Source organism: Oncorhynchus nerka, linkage group LG10, assembly GCF_034236695.1.
Source record: "Oncorhynchus nerka isolate Pitt River linkage group LG10, Oner_Uvic_2.0, whole genome shotgun sequence".
Taxonomy (NCBI): Eukaryota; Metazoa; Chordata; class Actinopteri; order Salmoniformes; family Salmonidae; genus Oncorhynchus; species Oncorhynchus nerka.
The window spans coordinates 71394236-71414356 of record NC_088405.1 but is presented as its reverse complement, the minus strand read 5'-3'; the positions used below and the strand labels follow the sequence as shown (position 1 = coordinate 71414356).

The window sequence follows — 20121 nt, the reverse complement described above, 5'->3', positions numbered from 1 at the left end:
AAACCCTAATCCTAACCTTAACTCCTACTCTAACCTTAACCATAACCTTAACCATTTTACACTTCAACTTCAATGGGGTAACGTCAGAGTTGGGAAGTCCCAAGGGCGGTGGATAGCTAGGATCAAACATGATAAGCTATTTTTAGCAATTTTAGAAACTTTTTCTACTTCTTCAAATCAAATTGTATTAGTCACATGCTTCATAAACAACAGGTGTGGACTACCAGTGAAATGCTTACGGGCCCTTTCCAACAATGCAGAGAGAAAGAAAATAGATAAATAATACAAAAGTAAAACAGATAATAATAAAAGTAATAATAGATACACAATGAGTAATGATAGCTTTGCTATGTTCAAGGGGTACCAGTACCGAGTCGATGTGCAGGGGTATGAGGTAATTGGTGTAGATATGTAAATATTACTTGGAATAAAGTGGCAGGTAGTAAACAGTTGCAGCAGTGTATGTGATGAGTAAAAAAGTTAGTTAAAAAAAGGTCAATGCAGATAGTCCGGGTAGCTATTTGGTTAACTATTTAACTAACTATTTAGCAGTCTTTTGGCTTGAGGGTAGAAACGGTTCAAGATCCTGTTGGTTACAGACTTGATGTATCGGTACTGAGAGAACAGTCAATGACTTGGGTGGCTGGAGTCTTTTTTAGGGCCTTCCTCTAACACCGTCTGGTATAGAGGTCCTGGATGGGATGATGTACTGGGCCGTCCGCACTATCCTCTGTAGCACTTTTGCTAGCAGCAAGCATTTGTCATACCAAGCGGTGATGCAGCCAGTCAATATGCAGTTGTATAACTTTTTGAGGATCTGAGGGCCCATGCCAAATCTTTTCAGCCTCCTGAGGGGGAAGATGCATTGTCATGCCCTTTTCACGACTGTGTTGGTGTGTTTGGATCATGATAGATCCTTAGTGATGTGTACACCGAGGAACTTGAAGCTCTTGACTCCACTACAGCCCCGTCGATGTGAATGGGGATGTGCTCGGCCCTCCGTTTCCTGTAGTCCACAATCAGCTCCTTTGTCTTGCTGACATTGAGGGAGATGTTGTTGTCTGCCAGTTCTCTAACCTCCTCCATATCTGATGTCTCATCGTCGCGGTCAGGCCTACCAACGTTGTGTCGTCTGCAAACCTAACGATGGCGAAAGAGTCATGTGCGGCCACGCAGTCGTTGGGTGAACAGTGGGTCCAGGGTGTCTGGGATGATGGTGTTGATGTGAGCCATGACCAACCTATCAAAGCATTTCATGACTACAGATGTGAGTGCACGGGGTGATCATTATTTAGACAGGTTACCCTGGCTTTCTAGGGCACAGGAACTATGGTGGTCTGTTTGAAACATGTAGGTACTGTATTACAGACTGGGTCGGGAAGAGGTTGAAAATATCAGTGAAGACACTTGCCAGCTGGTCACCATATGCTCTGACTCACCGCATTCAATCTTAGTTCTGTATTGACAATTTGACTGTTTTCAATGGTTCGTCAGAGGGCATAGCAGTTTTTCTTATAAGCGTCTGGGTGAGGGTCCCTCTCCTTGAAAGCGGCAGCTCTAGCATTTAGTTTAGTGAGGATGTTGTCTGTAATCCATGGCTTCTGGTTGGGATATGTACATATAGTCAATGTGGGGACGATGTCGTCAGTGCACTTATTAATGAAGCCAGTGAATGATGTGGTAAACACCTCAATGCCATCGGATGAGTCCTGGAACATATTCCAGTCTGTGCTAGAGAAAAAGTCCTGTAGCTTAGCATCTGCTTCGCCACTTCCTGTTTGAGTTTTTGCTTGTAAGCAGGAATCAGGAGGATAGAATTATGCTCAGATTTGTTAATAGGAGGGCAATGGAGAGTTTTGTATGAGTCTCTTGTGTGTGAAGTAAAGGTGATCTAGTGTTTTTTCACCTCTAGTTGCACAGGTGACATGGTGGCAGAAATGACGTCAAACGGATTTCAGTTTTCCTGCATTAAAATCCCCGGCCATTAGGAGTGCTGCCTCAGGATGATATTTTCTTGTTTGCTTATGGCCCTATACAGCTCATTTAGCCACTGCTCTTGAAGCGTTTAAGCAAGAAACACCAAACCAACATTGACATGTACAGACTTACTTAAATTAGATTGCTTGTGAAAAGATTGTTGATGCTATTTGCACTGTTTGAACTATAATAATTTTAAATTAGCATAAAAGCTCCATAGACTTCAAAGGCAAAATTGGGATTCCGTTTCAGCTACAAACACCACCCCAACGTTGACATGTTCAGACTGACTCAATTTAGATGGCTTCAACACAGCATTTTGCTACCATTTCATGAACTACAAAGTTTGTTGTATCCCAATTCATTTCAATGGCGTAGTGCAGGCTTCAACATTCTAAACTGAAATGACCGCCACAAAACTTTCAATGTTTGAAATGTTTATAAAAGGCTATTTTTCTCAGACCTGCAAATATGATGATAGATTCATTCAATGCTTTCACGATAAAGGAGATCTTTCCACCCCTACTCTTGTCCACGGTGGTCTGCGAACCCACAACCTTCTATGAAAATTCCAGCGTTGCCATGTAATGGTTACAGGATGAAGAAAAGTTTCTAAAACTGCATATCTAAGGTTCTGGTCTGTCCAAGAAGTGAGGGTAAACAGTAGACGTGTTCTCTGCTATCCACTTTGTTTTAATTATTATTTTGGGTATAGGGGAGGGTCACTTGTTTTTTTTCAACCGTTCAGGGAGGGTTTACATAAAATATATTTTGCTGAAGGTAGGGCCATCCATTTTAATTTCAGATAGGTCCAATTTTCTCCATGTAACCAGTATTATAATGAAAGTTCACTCCCTAATATACTTCTCAAACTCATTCCACGGAGGGCCGAGTGTCTGCGGGTTTTCGCTCCTTCCTTGTACTTGATATTTCTACTACTACCATTATTTGCCGATTTAAACTCAACTCCACAATTTACGATGGAATTGTGCGGCGACTAGTGTGGGCGGACTGGAGCTCCAACGTCACATAAAAAAAAAAAACAAAAACTTTGTTTTATTTATTTTGTTTATTTTTATTTTGTTAATTATTTGGACTGATATACAGCCAAAACAGTAGGTGGCGGCATGCACTTATAGCATTTGTTTGCGGACCGCAGTAATATCAAAGAAGATCCCGTACAGTAGGTAGTGGCAATACACCAATAGGTGTAGTCTGCCCTAAAATTTAATAAAGAAAAAGAAGAAGAAGAAGAAACTATGGATTACATCACCCATAGAATAGCAAGCAATTACACAGGACATTGCAGGACCATTATTTCTGCCGTCACTACCACTACTACTAGTACTATTTCACAACCATAACTACTTCAAGACTATCAAGCACACCCCATTTACTTCAGTAAATGTCCTTTTCTAGTTATTCTTCATTGTTGATTTTGGTCGGTGTCCACTAGTTACCACAGCCACAAAGTCATAATTGCCCAGCTAGCACAGTGGATTCGGGCCATTCCGGCTGAGAGTCTGGGCACTCGGCTGAGAGTCAGACTCGCCCGACGTCATGTGGCCCAAGTCTGGGCTGCCTTAGGCAGTATTACTTATGGCTAGGATGCAGGGATTGAGTTCGGGCCGATTCCGGTGAGAGTTATCTGGCCCAAATGTATGACTGATGCTCGGGCCGATTGGCAGATGATTACATGGGCTACTTTATATAATTAACATTTCATTATTTTTCCACATTTTCAAATTGTTTCCGTGAGCAAAAAATACAATTAACATTCAAGTGAAATTCTGTGTAGTATTTTAGTATTTTGATACTTTGTGCAGGGCAATTGATAAGCATTAAAAACTTTGTGGCTGGAGCCTCCCGAGTGGCACAGCGGTCTAAGACACTGTATCGCAGTGCAAACTGCGTTGCTACAGATGCTGGTTCGAGACCCGTGCTGGCCGCGCCTGGGAGACTTATAAGGCAACGCACAATTAGCCCAGTGTCGTCCAAGTTAGGGGAGGGTTTGGCAGGCCGGGATGTCCTTGTCCCATTGCGCTGTAGCGACTCCTGTGGCGGGCCAGGAGCATGCATGCTGACTCGTCACCAGGTGTATGGTGTTTCCACTGACACAAAATGTTTTTTGTGGATGGGTATAATTTGTATGTATAAAATGTATAATAGTAATATTTAAAATTACTAAATCGGGTTTTGTATACATTTTGTATACATTTATTTAAATTTGCATTGGGCCGCTTCTGAGGGGATTCTGGTAAGATGCCGGCAAAGTCGGCTGAATTCTGGTAGAAGGAAAAGGCCCGATGTAAATGGGTCGATTCTGGGCAGTCATTTATTTTGATTCCGGGCCGAGTCCGACACCCGATTCCGGGCCGATTCAATCAGTTTCGTCCCTCCGTAAGAAGGCCGCTTCTGGGACAATTCCTCATTGCTAGCTGGGTGGCTATATCATACAAATTCATGAAAATAAACATTTGCTTTTGATCATAATTTAAGGTTAGGGTTGGGCATAAGGTTAGCAGTGTGGTTAAAATCTCAAATGTTTCTAGTGTACAAATACCAAAGCTTTCCTGCTCTCGGCATCAGTGTCAGTTCTCAAGGATAATTTCCTTCAGGTGAATGAGAATTCTGGTCTCTGAATGGAGGTGTGGGTTCAAATCCCACTTCTGACATATACCTTTTGCCACAATATAAAAGAAAAATGTGCTCTTTGATAAACACATTTCATGCAATTCTACCACACTTTATATGGCTGGAGACATAAGCAGAAACTGTTGACACTAACAAACAGATCAATAAAAACTACCTTGTCTTGAATACAACCATCTACATACAGTAGGCTTAAGAAAAGTGGACAAACAAATTTTACAATATGACGTCCAACTAGCCTGAAGGAGGACATTATTTTCCCCAAAAACTCGGCAATTTGTTGAGAACTTTATTCATAAGAGAACATTACAGCATCGGACAAAGGCCTCGTGGGAGAGGGCAACCTGCTGTGTTGACTATTGATTTTTTCAGCCCAACAATAGATTAAATATGTATATGACACTAAAACACCTGAATGAAATAAACACAACCAAACCATAAACACAACCCTGAAGGTATACAGTGCCTTCAGAAAATATGCATACACCTTATTCCACATCTGTTGTGTTACAGCCTGAATTCAAAATTGATCAATAACCCATCATGACAAAGTGAAAATAAAGTAATCCCTCTCACCCCCCCTCCCCCTGAAAAGATTTAGATGCACTACTGTTCCACTGGAGGTCATAAGGTGAATGCACCAATTTGTAAGTCGCTCTGGATAAGAGCGTCTGCTAAATGACTTAAATGTAAATGTTAAATGTAAAATATGTTTTTAGACATTTTTGAAAGTCTATTGAAAATGAAACACAGAAATATCTTATTTACATAAGTATTCACACCTCTTAGTCAATACATGTTAGAATCACCTTTGGCAGAGATTACATCTGTGAGTCTTTTAGTGTAAGTCTCTAAGAGCTTTGCACACCTGGATTGTACAATATTTAACCATTATTCTATTCAAAATTATTCAAGCTCCCGAGTGGCTTCCGAGTGGCTTCCGAGTCGCTCCCTAGTGGCTCCTGAGTGGCGCAGCGGTCTAAGGCACTGCATTTCAGTGTTAGAGGTGTCACTACAGACACCCTGGTTTGAATCCAGGCTGTATCACAACCGGCTGTGATTGGGAGTCACATAGGGATGCACACAATTGGCCCAGCGTCGTCTGGGTCTGGCCGTTGTAGGCTGTCATTGTAAATAAGAATTTGTACTTAACTCACCTGCCTAGTTAAATTGGTTATTGATTATTGCTTAACAACCAAGTCTTACCATATAGTTTCAAGCATATTTAAGTCAAAACTGTAACTAGGCCACTCGGGAACATTCCCTGTTATCTTGATAAGCAACTCCAGGGGGAGATTTGGTCTTGTGTTTTAGGTTATTGTCCTGCTGAAAGGTGAATTCATCTCCCAGTGTCTGGTGGAAAGCAGACTGAACCAGGTTTCCCTCTAGGATTTTGCCTGTGCTTAGCTTTTTTATCATGAAAAACTCCCCCGTACTTAACGATTACATGCATACCCATAACATGATACAGCCACCACTATACTTGAAAATATGAGAGTGTTACTCGGTAATGTGTTGTATTGGATTTGCCCCAAACATAACACTTTGTATGCAGGACATAAAATGTACTACTTTGCCACACTTTTTTCAGTATTACTTTTCTGATGGGCACCAGAGATACCTTTCTCTAATATTTCTGACCTAGCCTCTGCCGAGTCCCCAACAACAGGTGACAGAGAGAGCCTGTGACGCGACTTCCGCTTTTGTACATTAACAGCGAAGACAGTACAGTTAAAAATTGCATTGTTTAGGATTGGAAAGGTGAATTTAGTTATTGCACACACACACTTCACAGAGTAGGCGTTCCCTAATGGAAATATGCAAATATATGCTACAATGCACCAATAGGATCTCGCTAGTTCGTGCTTGGCACTGCCCACCTCTTTGCTTGTTCTGCCCACTATGACTAATTTGTTCGAGTTTGAAACGATGGGCTGTGGTCTATCTTGGTTTAGTTATAAAAATCTTTGGTACAGTACAGTGGCGCTCAGTGCCGTTTAAGATGAGGGAGGTAAACCCTACAATCATGCAGTACCGTTACAGTGTACAGTCAGTAAGCAGTTACACTAATGCACATGTTGGCACAAACACGTAACGCAAAAGTAATGATGTTTTCTTTTGGTTAGCTTTTGGAAACATTAGCTAGCACATACAAATTTCCATGACATCACACTTATACATTGTAATTTTCAATTTACCTGATATTGACGGATGGCTAGCATTCGATGTCTGTGAATGTGTTGTCTTCTAGACAAAATATGAAATGCAATTATAATTGACTGTAGCACATATAAAGCACACACAACAGCTACCGGCGGTTTCACGATGACTGAAAACACAACCGTGGGATGAACGAGTGACACATTTCCGGATAACGGCGATCCATTTAAAATTAATTGATTCTTCCCTCACCCCTTGCCCTGCAAGAATCAACTCTTCATACGTCATGATACGTCATCAGAAGTGTACACTTCATTTGAGGGCTGAGGGCAGAAAGTATGTATTTTACGTGTTTGGAATGCAGCCATGGTAGAATCTAGGTTGTGGCTTTAGATTTTGAGAAAATTAACAACTAAGGAAGAATTTTTCTAAATGGCTGCACGGTGGCATCAAAACAGCGCCCCCTGTCAGTCATCAAGGCTTTATACTAATATTTTATATATAAACTAGATGAATTCCAGGGGATGCTGTTTTGGAGCCACCGTGCTTCCATCTTGGCACGCCCCCACCGTTGTAAAAAGTCATTTGGATGCTATAGAAACGCATCTACAGTTGTTTGTTTATTCTATTACAGACACCTTAACACGTACTTCAAAATTATATTATATGAGCTAAAAAAAAATAAAAGTACAAATGTTACTTTCCCCACTATAACAACAAAAAATAATTAATTTTGTTCTTGAAACATTTTAATAAAATACTGTAGATTTCCATTCAATTCAATTGGGGACAGATTTTCTAAAGAGTGCCAATATGGCCGACCGGTGGCTTCAAAGTCTCTCATTGGCCAATAAACATCATCAGCAATCTAGGGTTTTTATAATAGGTGTTGGCCCCATGTTTCATGAGTTGAAATAAAAGATCCCAGAAATGTTCCATACACAATAAGCTAATTTCTCTAAAATGTTGTGCACAAAATTTGTTTACATCTCTGTTAGTGAGCATTTCTCCATTGACAAGATAATCCATCCACCTGACAGGTGTGGCATATCAAGAAGCTGATTAAACAGCATGGTCATTATACAGGTTCACCTTGTGCTGGGGACAATAAAAGGCCACTCTGGCATGTGCAGTTTTTTCACACAACACAATGCCACCGATGTCTCAAGTTTTGAGGGAGCGTGCAATTGGCATAAACAGTTCAACAGAGCTGTTGCCAGAAAATTGAATGTTAATTTCTCTACAATAAGCTGCCTCCGACGTCGTTTAAGAGAATGTGGCAGTATGTCCAATCGGCCTCACAACCACAGACCACGTTTAACCACGCCAGCCAACATTTGGCTTTTTCACCTGCAGAATTGTCTGAGACCACCCACCTGGACAGCTGAAGAAAATGTAGGTTTGCACAACGAAAGAATTTCTGCACAAACTATCAGAAACCTTCTCAGGGAGGCTCATCTGCGTGTTCGTCATCCTCTCCAGAGTCTTGACCTGACTGCAGTTTGGCTCGTAATCGCAAATGCTCAACTTCGATGGCCACTGGCACACTGGAGAAATGTGCCCTTCACGGATGAATCCTAGTTTTAACTGTACCGTGTGGGCGAGCAGTTTGCTGTTGTCAACATTGTGAACAAAGTGCCCCTTGGTGGCGGTGGGGTTATGGTACAGGCAGGCATAAGCCACGAATAGCAAACACAATTGCATTTTATGGATGGCAATTTGAATGCACAGAGATAACGTGATGAGATCCTGAGTCCCATTGTCATGCCATTCATCCTCCGCCATCACCTCATGTTTCAGCATGATAGTGTTGCACGCATGTGTACACAACTCCTGGAACCTGAAAATGTCTCAGTTCTTCCATGGCCGACATGTTCCATGGCCGATCGACATGTACAACAGCGTGTTCCAGTTCCCGTCAAAATCCAGCAACTTCGCACAGCCATTGAAGTGTGGGACAACATTAAACATGTCACAATCAACAGCCTGATCAACTCTATGCGAAGAATATGTGTCACGCTGCATGAGGCAAATGGTGGTCACACCAGATGCTGACTGGTTTTCTGATCCACGCCCCTACCTTTTTTTTAAGGTATCGGTGACCAAGAGATGCATATCTGTATTCCTAGCAGTGGCGGATTTAGGTATGGGTGACATGGGCAGCCGCCCAGGTCGACATCTTGCCAGGGGCAGCACGGGGCGCCCCGCACCAATTTTTGGGGAATGATGACATTTGTGCAATCGGTTTTCTATCGCTCATTTGCACGTCACGTCAATGATCTCATGTCAGCATCTGGGACTGTGGGTCAAATAATCTTGTCAGAGGGGGGTGCCCTGATTCTAGTTTGTGAGCTAGGCAGGCTACTGTCTGGGAAGGTCTCCCACTCATCGATAAGTACGAGATGGGGAGCGGGGTGGGGGCAGGTTGACCTCAGGTCTCCTCACTGGAAGCCCGAGGTAGGGGGAGCGGGGGAATCTATCAAATAGCGCAACTCTAACTTTATACAGTACACTACAAAATGCTACCAAATAAACCACAATTCCTTCATAATACTGTGAATATATAGTTTCACAGACATATTGTTGCATTTTTTCTGGTTTGTGTGAAATCGTTAAGAATAATATAAAACCAGTCTGCACACCACCAAGGTGAATTGATTAAGTCTTGACTCTGGGTTGACAGTGTTGGGGGATGGGTAATGTATTGATGCTCAAGTGCCAAATCAACACAAATGGATAAGAAAAGGTCTAAGCCATCAGGTGCCCAGTTAAGAAAAAAGGGGAAAGAAGAAGAGGAGAAACGTCCAAAAGATAAAGGTATGCAGCTATGTCATCTCTTTATGAGAATACTATTATGCATGAAAATAAAATAGGCTAGTATAACACTTTTTTTTGCCTATGTTGCTTGCTATGATATTACACATAGGGCGACAATATATTTCAAACAGTTTCATCATGATAATGTGTGTAGCCTGCAGAAAAACGATTACAACCTAACTAGTACATTATTGATTTGGTTAACTTTCATTGAGGTGACATCATAAATGTTTTCTGTGATTGTATTGACTAGGTCCTGAGCTGAGTGAGGGGAATTTACAATGCTGTAGGCTAACTTAAAAGACGTCTATATTATGCTGATATTTTGTATATTTTGTGATATATTGAGTCTTTGGGCCTAGAATTAGCCAAGGAGGTTGTATGGTTCATTTGGTTTCTATTCTGAGTTTGATAAATGGATAAATTGTGCATAATGATATTTAATTGTGCAACAAATGTATTTAGGGTGTCAGACTCATATACTGTATTTAACTGCAAATTTAGGGGCACTTCTTAAAATATTTTGGAACACCCTCTGGCACTGGCCAGGATGAGGAGCCATCAACCTCCTCAGCCACACAGGTGTTTTCACAAATGTTGTCTGAGGATGAGGATGAAGACCCATTTGCTTCCACTTCTCCCCAGCAGGATTCTTCAGGTGTGTTTGTGTTCACACGCACATGTGTGTGTGTGGGTACACAGACATGTGTTTATGTGTGCATCCCTGCATAACATAAACAAAATAAATAATTTCCCTTTTGCTTTAAGTTTCCATATTGTAGGTAATGATGGTTTTATTATTACTGGGTTTGTATGTGAGATGTTCCACCACTATAAACGCTGTGAATAAAGTGTGTAAAGTAATGCCCATGTGCTCTCCTTTAGAAATGCCTGTAGCAGCATCCCCACCAAATCCTGCTGCTGAGGATGAACCACTGTCTACAGACACTGCTGACTAGCCATCAGTTCTAATTTACAGAATTCGGACACAACTAGTTTGGGGAGGACCAAGTGAGGTACCACCTAACTTTGTTTTCCCAAGGAATGAGAGTAATGAAAAAATCCCTAGAAGTTGGTTGGTGTATTCTGTAAGAAACAACAGCCTCTTCTGCTTCTGTTGTAAACTATTTTCTAAGAAGAAAATTAATTTTGCAAACTCAGGACTGACAGACTGGAAACATGCAAGCTCTTTGCTGAGTTCACTTTGCTGACTTCACTAGGGACTTTCACTGCTATGCGGATGACACACATCTGTACATTTCCATGAAACATGGTGAAGCCCCAAAATGGCCCTCGCTAGAAGCCTTCTAGGTTAGACTACTGCAATGCTCTACTTTCCGGCTACCCGGATAAAGCACTAAATAAACTTCAGTTAGTGCTAAATATGGCTGCTAGAATCCTGACTACAACCCTAAAATTTGATCATATTACTCCAGTGCTAGCCTCCCTACACTGGCTTCCTGTCAAGGCAAGGGCTGATTCCAAGGTTTTACTGCTCACCTACAAAGCATTACATGTGCTTGTTCCTACCTATCTTTCTGATTTGGTCCTGCCGTACATACCTACACGTACGCTACGGTCACAAGACGCAGGCCTCCTAATTGTCCCTAGAATTTCTAAGCAAACAGCTGGAGGCAGGGCTTTCTCCTATAGAGATCCATTTTTATGGAACGGTCTGCCTACCCATGTCAGAGACGCAAACTCGGTCTCAACCTTTAAGTCTTTACTGAAGACTCATCTCATCTCTTCAGTGGGTCATATGATTGAGTGTAGTCTGGCCCAGGAGTGGGAAGGTGAACGGAAAGGCTCTGGAGCAACGAACCGCCCTTGCTGTCTCTGCCTGGCCGGTCCCCTCTTTCCACTGGGATTCTCTGCCTCTAACCCTATTACAGGGGCTGAGTCACTGGCTTACTGGTGCTCTTTCATGCCGTCCCTAGGAGGGGTGCGTCACTTGAGTGGGTTGAGTCACCGATGTGATCTTCCTGTCTGGGTTGGCGCCCCCCTTGGGTTGTGCCGTGGCGGAGATCTTTGTGGCTTGTCTCAGGATGGTAAGTTGGTGGTTGAAGATATCCCTCTAGGGGTGTGGGGGCTGTGCTTTGGCAAAGTGGCTGGGGTTATATCCTTCCTGTTTGGCCCTGTCCGGAGGTATCATTGGATGGGGCCACAGTTTCTCCTGACCCCTCCTGTCTCAGCCTCCAGTATTTTTGCTGCAGTAGTTTATGAGTTGGGGGGCTAGGGTCAGTTTGTTATATCTGGAGTACTTCTCCTGTCTTATCCGGTGTCCTGTATGAATTTAAGTATGCTCTCTCTAATTCTCTCTTTCTCTCTTTCTTTCTCTCTCTCGGAGGACCTGAGCCCTAGGACCATGCCTCAGGACTACCTGGCATGATGACTCCTTGCTGTCCCCAGTCCACCTGGCCGTGCTGCTGCTCCAGTTTCAACTGTTCTGCCTGCAGCTATGGAATCCTGACCTGTTCACCGGACGTGCTACCTGTCCCTGACCTGCTGTTTTCAACTCTATAGAGACAGCAGGAGTGGTAGAGATACTCTTAATGATCTGCTATGAAAAGCCAACTGACATTTACTCCTGAGGTGCTGACTTTCTGCACCCTCGACAACTACTGTGATTATTATTATTTGACCATGCTGGTCATTTATGAACATTTGAACATCTTGGCCATGTTTTGTTATAATCTCCACCCAGCACAGCCAGAAGAGGACTGGCCACCCCTCATAGCCTGGTTCCTCTCTAGGTTTCTTCCTAGGTTTTGGCGTTTCTAGGGAGTTTTTCTTAGCCACCGTGCTTCTACACCTGCATTGCTTGCTGTGGGGTTTTAGGCTGTGTTTCTGTACAGCACTTTGAGATATCAGCTGATGTACGAAGGGCTATATAAATCAATTTGATTCGATTTGATTTGATTTGACTTCACACGACAGCAGTCAAAAACACCAAAACTGCATGAAAACATGGAAAGAACTGGCAATGAGAATCAAAAAAGGGGAAACAATTGACAAGCATGAGATGGCACTTATGGAGGCTGAGAGGATAAGATGGAGAGAGGTGTTGACACGTCTGACTGCAATTGTGCAGTCTCTGGCTATTAGAAATCTGGCACTAAGGGGACACATAGAAACACTGTACTCTCCATCAAATGGACATTTCCTAAAAGAGGTTGAACTGACGGCACAATTTGATCCAGTCATGAAAGAGCACCTTAACCGTGTCCAAAAAGGGACCTGGAGTCACAGCACCAGCTACCTTGGCCACCAAATACAGAATGAACTCATTGATTTGTTGAGCAGCAAGGTCATTTCAATAATGGTGAGTGACATCAAGTTGGAAAATGATTCTCCATCATTCTAGATTGCACCTTAGATGTCAGCCAAACTGAACAGTTGTCAGTTGTGATTAGAATTGTGTCACTGAAGGAGGAGCCCAAGTAAAGGAACATTATATGGGTTTTTTAGAGGCAGAAGAGTCCACGTTCCAACATTTGGCATCCATGATTCTCAAAAGATTAGAGGAGCTAAAAATGACTTTTGAGGACTGCAGAGGATAGTCTTATGAGAATGAGGCCAACATGAGAGGCAAAAACAAAGGTGTCCAAGCCAGACTCCTGGAAATGAATCCAAGAGCTCTATTTGTGCCATGTGGGGCTCACACATTGAACCTGGTTGTGGCTGATGCTGCTAAAAGGTATGTCGATGCCACAGGTTACTTTGGCATCGTACACAAACTGTACACCTTGTTCTCAGCCTCCATACAGCGATGGGCCATCCTGAAAAAAACGTGGACATCAGGGAGGGTTAAGAGTGATGCCCTGAAGAAGCTGGAGGTGACATTTTTCAATGTTGTTGTGGATGCAGCAGCCTCAGCCCTTCAGGAAAGATTTTCCAGATTGGTAAATGTGGGAGAGAAGTTTGGAGTGCTGTCAACCTTCCAAAGTCTCTCAAATGAGGAGCTGACAGAACAATGTGAGGCCCCTAGTATGACACTGCACTATAAAGAACACTCAGACTTGGACGGCAGAGAGCTTGCACAGGAACTGAAGAACTTGCCTGACTTTCCATCGAAGACCATGACCCTGCTTGAGCTGCTGATATTTATACACGAAAGGGAGCTCCAGAAATGTATCCAATTTGTGGACTGCTCTCAGAATATGTCTTACTCTTCCAGTGACCGTAGCTGAAGCAGAGAGGAGCTTTTCAAAGCTTAAGCTCATCAAATCCTACCTGAGGTCCACCATGTCACAGGAACACCTTAGTGGCATTGCCGTCATCAGTATTAAACATGCAATTGCTGGGAAGATTTCTTATGAGGATGTTATTGATGACTTTGCATCAAGGAAGGCAAGAAAGATCCCAGTTTAGATGGCAGTTGTGCAATTTAGTTTGTGTGTTTCTTGTTTGAAGTGCAATAGTGTAATAATCAGGTTCTCTTCTTTATAAGTGTGTTATTCTATTTGTGTATTTGTGTGATATAGGATTTGTGCAATTTAGTTTTATTTGTGTTTTTTGTTAGCAATAGGGTAATAGTGTAACAATTCGATTCTCTTGTTTATTTGTATTTATGTACTACAATTTGTTTCTATTTGTCTTTGTTACTTCTTTTTGATATTTATGAGTCTTATTTTTGTATATATTTTGTCATTTATACAGTTTTAAATGTTATGATTATTTATTTGTGTTGTTCCAAATGTCTGAATAAAAATTACAGTTAGTGCAGAATGGTGCTTTTTTTTGTTTGTTGGCGGGGCGTTGAAGGGGGGGGTTGGCCCAGGGAGCCATACAATCTAGAACCGCCACTGATTCCTAGTCATGTAAAAATAGAACCACCATTGATTCCTAGTCATGTAAAATCCATAGATTAGGGCCAAATTCATTTATTTCGATTGACTGATTTGCTTATATGAACTGTAACTCAGTCAAATCTTTGAAATTGTTGCATTTTGTGGTTATATTTTTGTTCAGTGTACATCATTGGTTTAGACACATAATTATTCCACCCATTATGCCATCATTGATTTAAATGGGGCCGTCTGTTCTATTCATTCTATTTGTGTGCTCTTGTCTTCCAACATGGTGCCTGGTGTGGTTGCTAGGAAATTTGTGACGCATCTGCAACCCCTTCAAACAGGATTTGTAATTACATCATAAAAAATCGACACTTCAGAGAAAAGTAGGACATTGTGATAATGTAACGGAATTGTACCCTAAACCCCTTTTATTATTTCAGCCGAGTGTCATGCACAGAATCATATACGTCAGGAAAAACTACGCCTCCATGGGCATCGAGGCTATCATGCACATCATCAAGCAATACCTCACTAGCATCGTACTCAAATATTTGTCATTCGTTTACTGAATATATCTTGCCCATGACCAGCATTCACACACACACAATAAAAACTGAAAAAATGTCTTAGTTTGATTATCCATTTGGGGAGATTTATTTATCATATCAAAATATCAGTCTCATGATCACACAGACAATGACATTCCTTAGTAATGGATTTTGTAGTGTTCCCTTCCTGTGTCTACTGGTATTCGAGTCCAGGTTCTGGCCCATTCCTGGGAGTATTTGCCATGCCATACATAATGTATACAGGCAGCAGCCTAAGTTCACTTGACATTTTGAAAAAATGTGAGCTACAGTATGAACATCCAAAAACCTACTACATCCAGTGCAAGCCATACACTAGTAGTATGTGAAAATATCCAAACCAATTGTGTTATTACAAAGTCATGCTGAAAGTGAATGCTAGACTAAGTATATCAAGCATTATCTTCTCTAACGCATATGAGAAACACTAGCTGCAGTACAGTCAGAGTATGTGATGTTTAGCTACACTAAGTGATGGATCACTCAGAATGGCCAAGTCAGACATTTTTTATGGATACTTTAATGAATACTCAAAAATTAAAAATGGCGATAGAACATTATCAGCTTCTGTGTAATTGAAAATCTGTGGTCATCAAGATTACAAAAAAAGAAAATAAATTCATATCAAGCTACAGCTGTTAATTTCATCAACAAAAATAGTGATTCAAATATTCATCAAACACCTATTTTTCAGTGGCAATTGACAATACTTTAACTGACTAAAGAGACCCTGAAAAAAACTATAACTAAACAAATGTGATTTTTCATTTTAGTTGACTAAAGTGAGACTATAATCTGACTACTACATGGATTGGACAAGAGTTTCTGGAAAGATTGAGAGCTTTTCAGTGATACGCACAATTAATATTTGCAGCACAGATGCTCAGGGCAGTTCTATACTGCACTGGGAAGGATGCTCCACATCCAAACACAGCCTAGCCTACATCAGCTGGTGAGCTGCGTGGGAACAAGCAATGAGTGTGGGTAGACATGCGCTCCTTTGGCTCCACCTCTGATTATACAGATTGTGCAGATGACTCTCTTGCGTCCCCATAGCTAACAAGTTCCCACCAGCCTTCTAGTAAGATACCCTTTGCCTGGTTAACAAACACAAGAAGCTTTACAAAAATAAAATAGCAGCATTAAGTATAGTAGTAAAACTGTCAAGCTGTTTCTCTCCCTTGAGTATAGAAACATTTTTGAATTTGTGGTCTCGCTCAACCCTCCCACTTCTCCCACTGCATTTTATAGCCAGGTTCTGAAGCCAACGTACTAGCCAAATCTCTTTTCCTCAGAGAAAACTACTTGATTCTAGCCATTACTGTTCAAAAGATATGACCCTTAATATCGGCGCAACGGTTTTCTATTTTTTAATTGGCATTTTACATTCATTAAACCAAAGCGGCCGTTCTTAAAACTAGGCTACTTGCAGACCAGACCTTTAACCATTTGTTAAGGCTACACCTTCAGTGATGTTACGTCAATACCTAGTTATAGCCAACAAACTAGGGCGTGTCCAGCAGGTCAACATTCAGTAACATTCAGATAAAAATAGGCTATGTAGAACAAAAATGCATTGACATGTTGAATAAGAAATAACATTGAGTAATGGAATTTCTATTTGTAACATTCAAGAATGTTTTGAAAATGAAAGTGGCCCTGGTAACACTACCAAACATTCGATGGCACAAAAATAATGGTAAATGAGTAGCAAACAAGTTGACTAAATCCATCTTGCCACTACACTATATATCTGACTGGGTTAATAACGTTGAGTTAATGTGAACCCAGTGACTCAAACTTGAACACTTGGACCAGGACTCGACCACTGGTGATTCGGACTCGATCCGAACTTGAGGTTGAGTGACTTGACTATATCACTGGGTGAAATAGTGTCATTAGCCCGTTCTACTTTTGGACATCAATTTGGCAGTGGAACGTCGATAACGGAAATGACACGACCGAGTGGCAGAGGAGCAACCAACCCATATTACTTTGCGGCATCATCTGGTGATTGTGTTACATTTACATGTCTGTTTTGCATGCAATGCTCAATATCATGTAGGCTCAATTAGGAATTTACACACCCAGATAACTGTTACATATGTTAGTCATATTTTTGCTGTTGGGAATATGTTATGCAGAAAAATATGTTGGTAGGAAAAGGCTATATAGATTTGTACACATGGAAGTCAGTTATTTATGTTTACTATAGGTTGAGGCAATACAAATGTGATGTGACTAAAACGAAAGAGCATTTAGTTGACTAAAATGGCCAACTGTTTCTATAATTGACAATAACTAGACTTAATGATTATACAAATGACAAAAACGTGACTAAGACAATATTTTAGTCAAAATGACCATCTAGAGGAGAGCCAAAATGAACACTGAGCTACAGTAATAGATCCTCCAACAGCCTCTACATTACAACTAATACTACCTGTATAACTTCAAAGACAGTACAGTATTCAATAATTATTCTAACCTTTACCAAAATCAAGTGTATTTTAGGTTAATGAAGGTCAATGGCATATGAAATTAGCATAAGAGGTGGTCCATGACAATGACATAATACAAAAACATACAGGAGAAAGCATTTCGCTCAATGGCTGCAACGCAAGGCAATATGCATAACATTATCCTGAAAAATTAAGGCATCTGTATTTTCCCTTGTGCACTCGTGAGTTCTAGTCCATCTTTTTGTCCTTGACCTCCTCGTCATCCGTGTACTCTGTGGGTTCTTCTCCAGGTTTCAGAAGTTTCCCAACGTAGTCATACTTTTCTGTGAAAGGAAAGATGAAAATTAAGTCCCCCAGGGACCTTCAGACAACAGAGACCATCTCAAGAACATGATAAATCACTGGGTGGAGAACAGCCTTGTCCAAAAAAACAAAAAAAACAAAAGACTCCCATGTGTGGGTTTAAATTTAAAGCAGTATTCAATGTAATGTAGATGAAAGTGTATCTAACAGATGAATTTTGATGCAAAGTAGCATATTATCCCCTGGCATGGTACCATATTTTTGTATGCGATGTAGCCAACTCTTCTATCGTTGCCAAGTCATACAAGAGGAACACAGTAGTTGACTTAGGCACAAAAAGACTGGACCACCACAAGACAAGTTATTCCCTGAAGCACATAGACATCCATTTTAAACACCAATAGTTCTACGGGTAATCAAAGCTGTTTGGTTCATCAACAACTTGCACTGTTGAGTGGATAGTGGGTGCGTGTTTTGTAGCAACTACTACCAACTCCTGCATCAACTCACGAGTGAACTGGGTCTCCCATTCATTGAGGCTTTCCTGTTGCATGGCGTTGAGGTCCGAGAGGTCGTCGTAGGTCTCTTTCAGGGCCTCCTTCTCCAGACAGAAGGTGGCCAGGCCCCTGGAGGCATCTTTACCAGCAAACACTCCATAAGGACCCTCTGGAAAACATCACACAGATTGATTTGAAATTCAGCCAAATATTTGATAAACTAAAATGTGATTGTGAAGACAGAAAAGAGCAATTTTATTTATCTGCTAATTAAATTCCACATGCTCTCCAACATACATACAGCAGCTTACTGTAGTCTGATGGCTTCAAAGATAAGCCCCCTAACAACAAGTCCTCTATTCTAATACAGACGGAATCCTTTAAATGAGAGCTAGTACTGCTTTACAATATTCCTCAACAATACATTTTTTTTTTGTGCAACCATATGGTCTTACTGAATTTAACATTCAACCTTTGTGCAAGGCATTCACCTGTGTCAACCTTTATTTTGAAATAGCATGAAGGCAACAAGCACACACCTCAATACAGACTGAGCAGATATGCAATTTCTATACATTTTAAAGAAGGGTGTTCTTCGGGGGTTGTGTGACAGTGCAGGATCAATCAACTTGGTGAGAGGTTAACGTTACATGCCATTGTGCCAACTCGGATGAACACGCCACTTAGCGTGTTGTGAAATTCGATTGCGGGTGATTCATAAAAGGGGATGTGGCGTTTTAGAAGGTCGTAGTTCCAATGCAACAACTTCGAGATACAAAAAAATAATTAAATAGACAAAGTAACAAGTCTAAGAATAAAACTGACTGACCAGCAAGACAGTTAGCTACGGTTGCGCCAACCATTCACTTGAGCAGAAATAGCTGGTGTTGCGCCACATGAGCACAAATCGCCTGTAACTTATTTTACCTGGCCCGTAGAATGTCTTTCCTCTGGTAACATCGAACACCTTTGAATTGACAGACATAAGAATTCTTGGATTTTGCAGGCCATCGTACGGTTGTAGCTCCGCTAACGTGAAATCTCTTTTCTTGAATTTAGGCAGAGGTTCCTCAACCTCGCCCATATCTGCAGGCGTGTCTCCGCGGAATATTTTGTACAAAAGAAATATGCAGAGGCCAAGCAGACTCAAATTCAACGGAGACGTGAACATTTCCTGCAAAACTCCTGGAGTGGTTTCATCTGCTCCCTTTGTATCAGCCATGTTTATCGCTGTATGGTTCTTCTTCGGTATCTTCTTTGATAGGGTTAACGCGATTGGCATCCAATGTTTATGGTACACTACCGCCACCAGCTGGACGGGGTATTGAATAGAAACAAAAAAAACATCGGGAAACGACACCATACAAAACAAAACGTCAACTATTTTTGTATATTTTTTTAATTAAATCATACTTCTTCAATCACAGTCCACTCTAAAATATATCCCTACACATGCTCAGTGCATGTGATGGGGCTACATTCACCGACAGGATTTCTTGCACTGCCTCGGCTGTGAAATCACAGACCTAAAAAACATTTAGCGGCATTCACGATTGCAATTTTCTTAAACTTTTTCTCCGCTTGTGCTGTACAGTTTATGACCATTGCAATAAATAATACCGAGTCCACCTTTTTAACATGTAGCATTTCACTCTCTCAGTTGATGGGACACCTTCACTGGTTTTGGTGGCTCTACTACCATTGCTTTTACCCTGCTACTCGTTCCTTCCGATTTTTTCACCGCCTCCAGATAGGAGGCACGCTAATAGCGTTTCAATCGGTGACGTCACTCGCTCTGAGCCCTTGAAGTAGTCGTTTCCCTTGCTCTGCAAGGGCCGCAGCTTTTGTGGAGCAATAGGTAATGATTATT

At 41.4% G+C, this 20121-nt stretch overlaps 1 protein-coding gene across 1 annotated transcript; it reads right to left on the bottom strand.

The window, feature by feature from the left end:
- Positions 1 to 15028: 15028 nt before the first annotated feature.
- LOC115135950 (membrane-associated progesterone receptor component 1-like) lies at positions 15029 to 19515 on the bottom strand. Its single transcript, XM_029671203.2, has 3 exons — positions 19179 to 19515; positions 18265 to 18420; positions 15029 to 17774 (listed from the first exon to the last, which is right to left on the bottom strand). Exons 1-3 carry the CDS (start codon positions 19471 to 19473, stop codon positions 17680 to 17682), a joined length of 546 nt encoding a protein of 181 aa, XP_029527063.1. The 5' UTR covers positions 19474 to 19515; the 3' UTR covers positions 15029 to 17679.
- Positions 19516 to 20121: the final 606 nt, after the last annotated feature.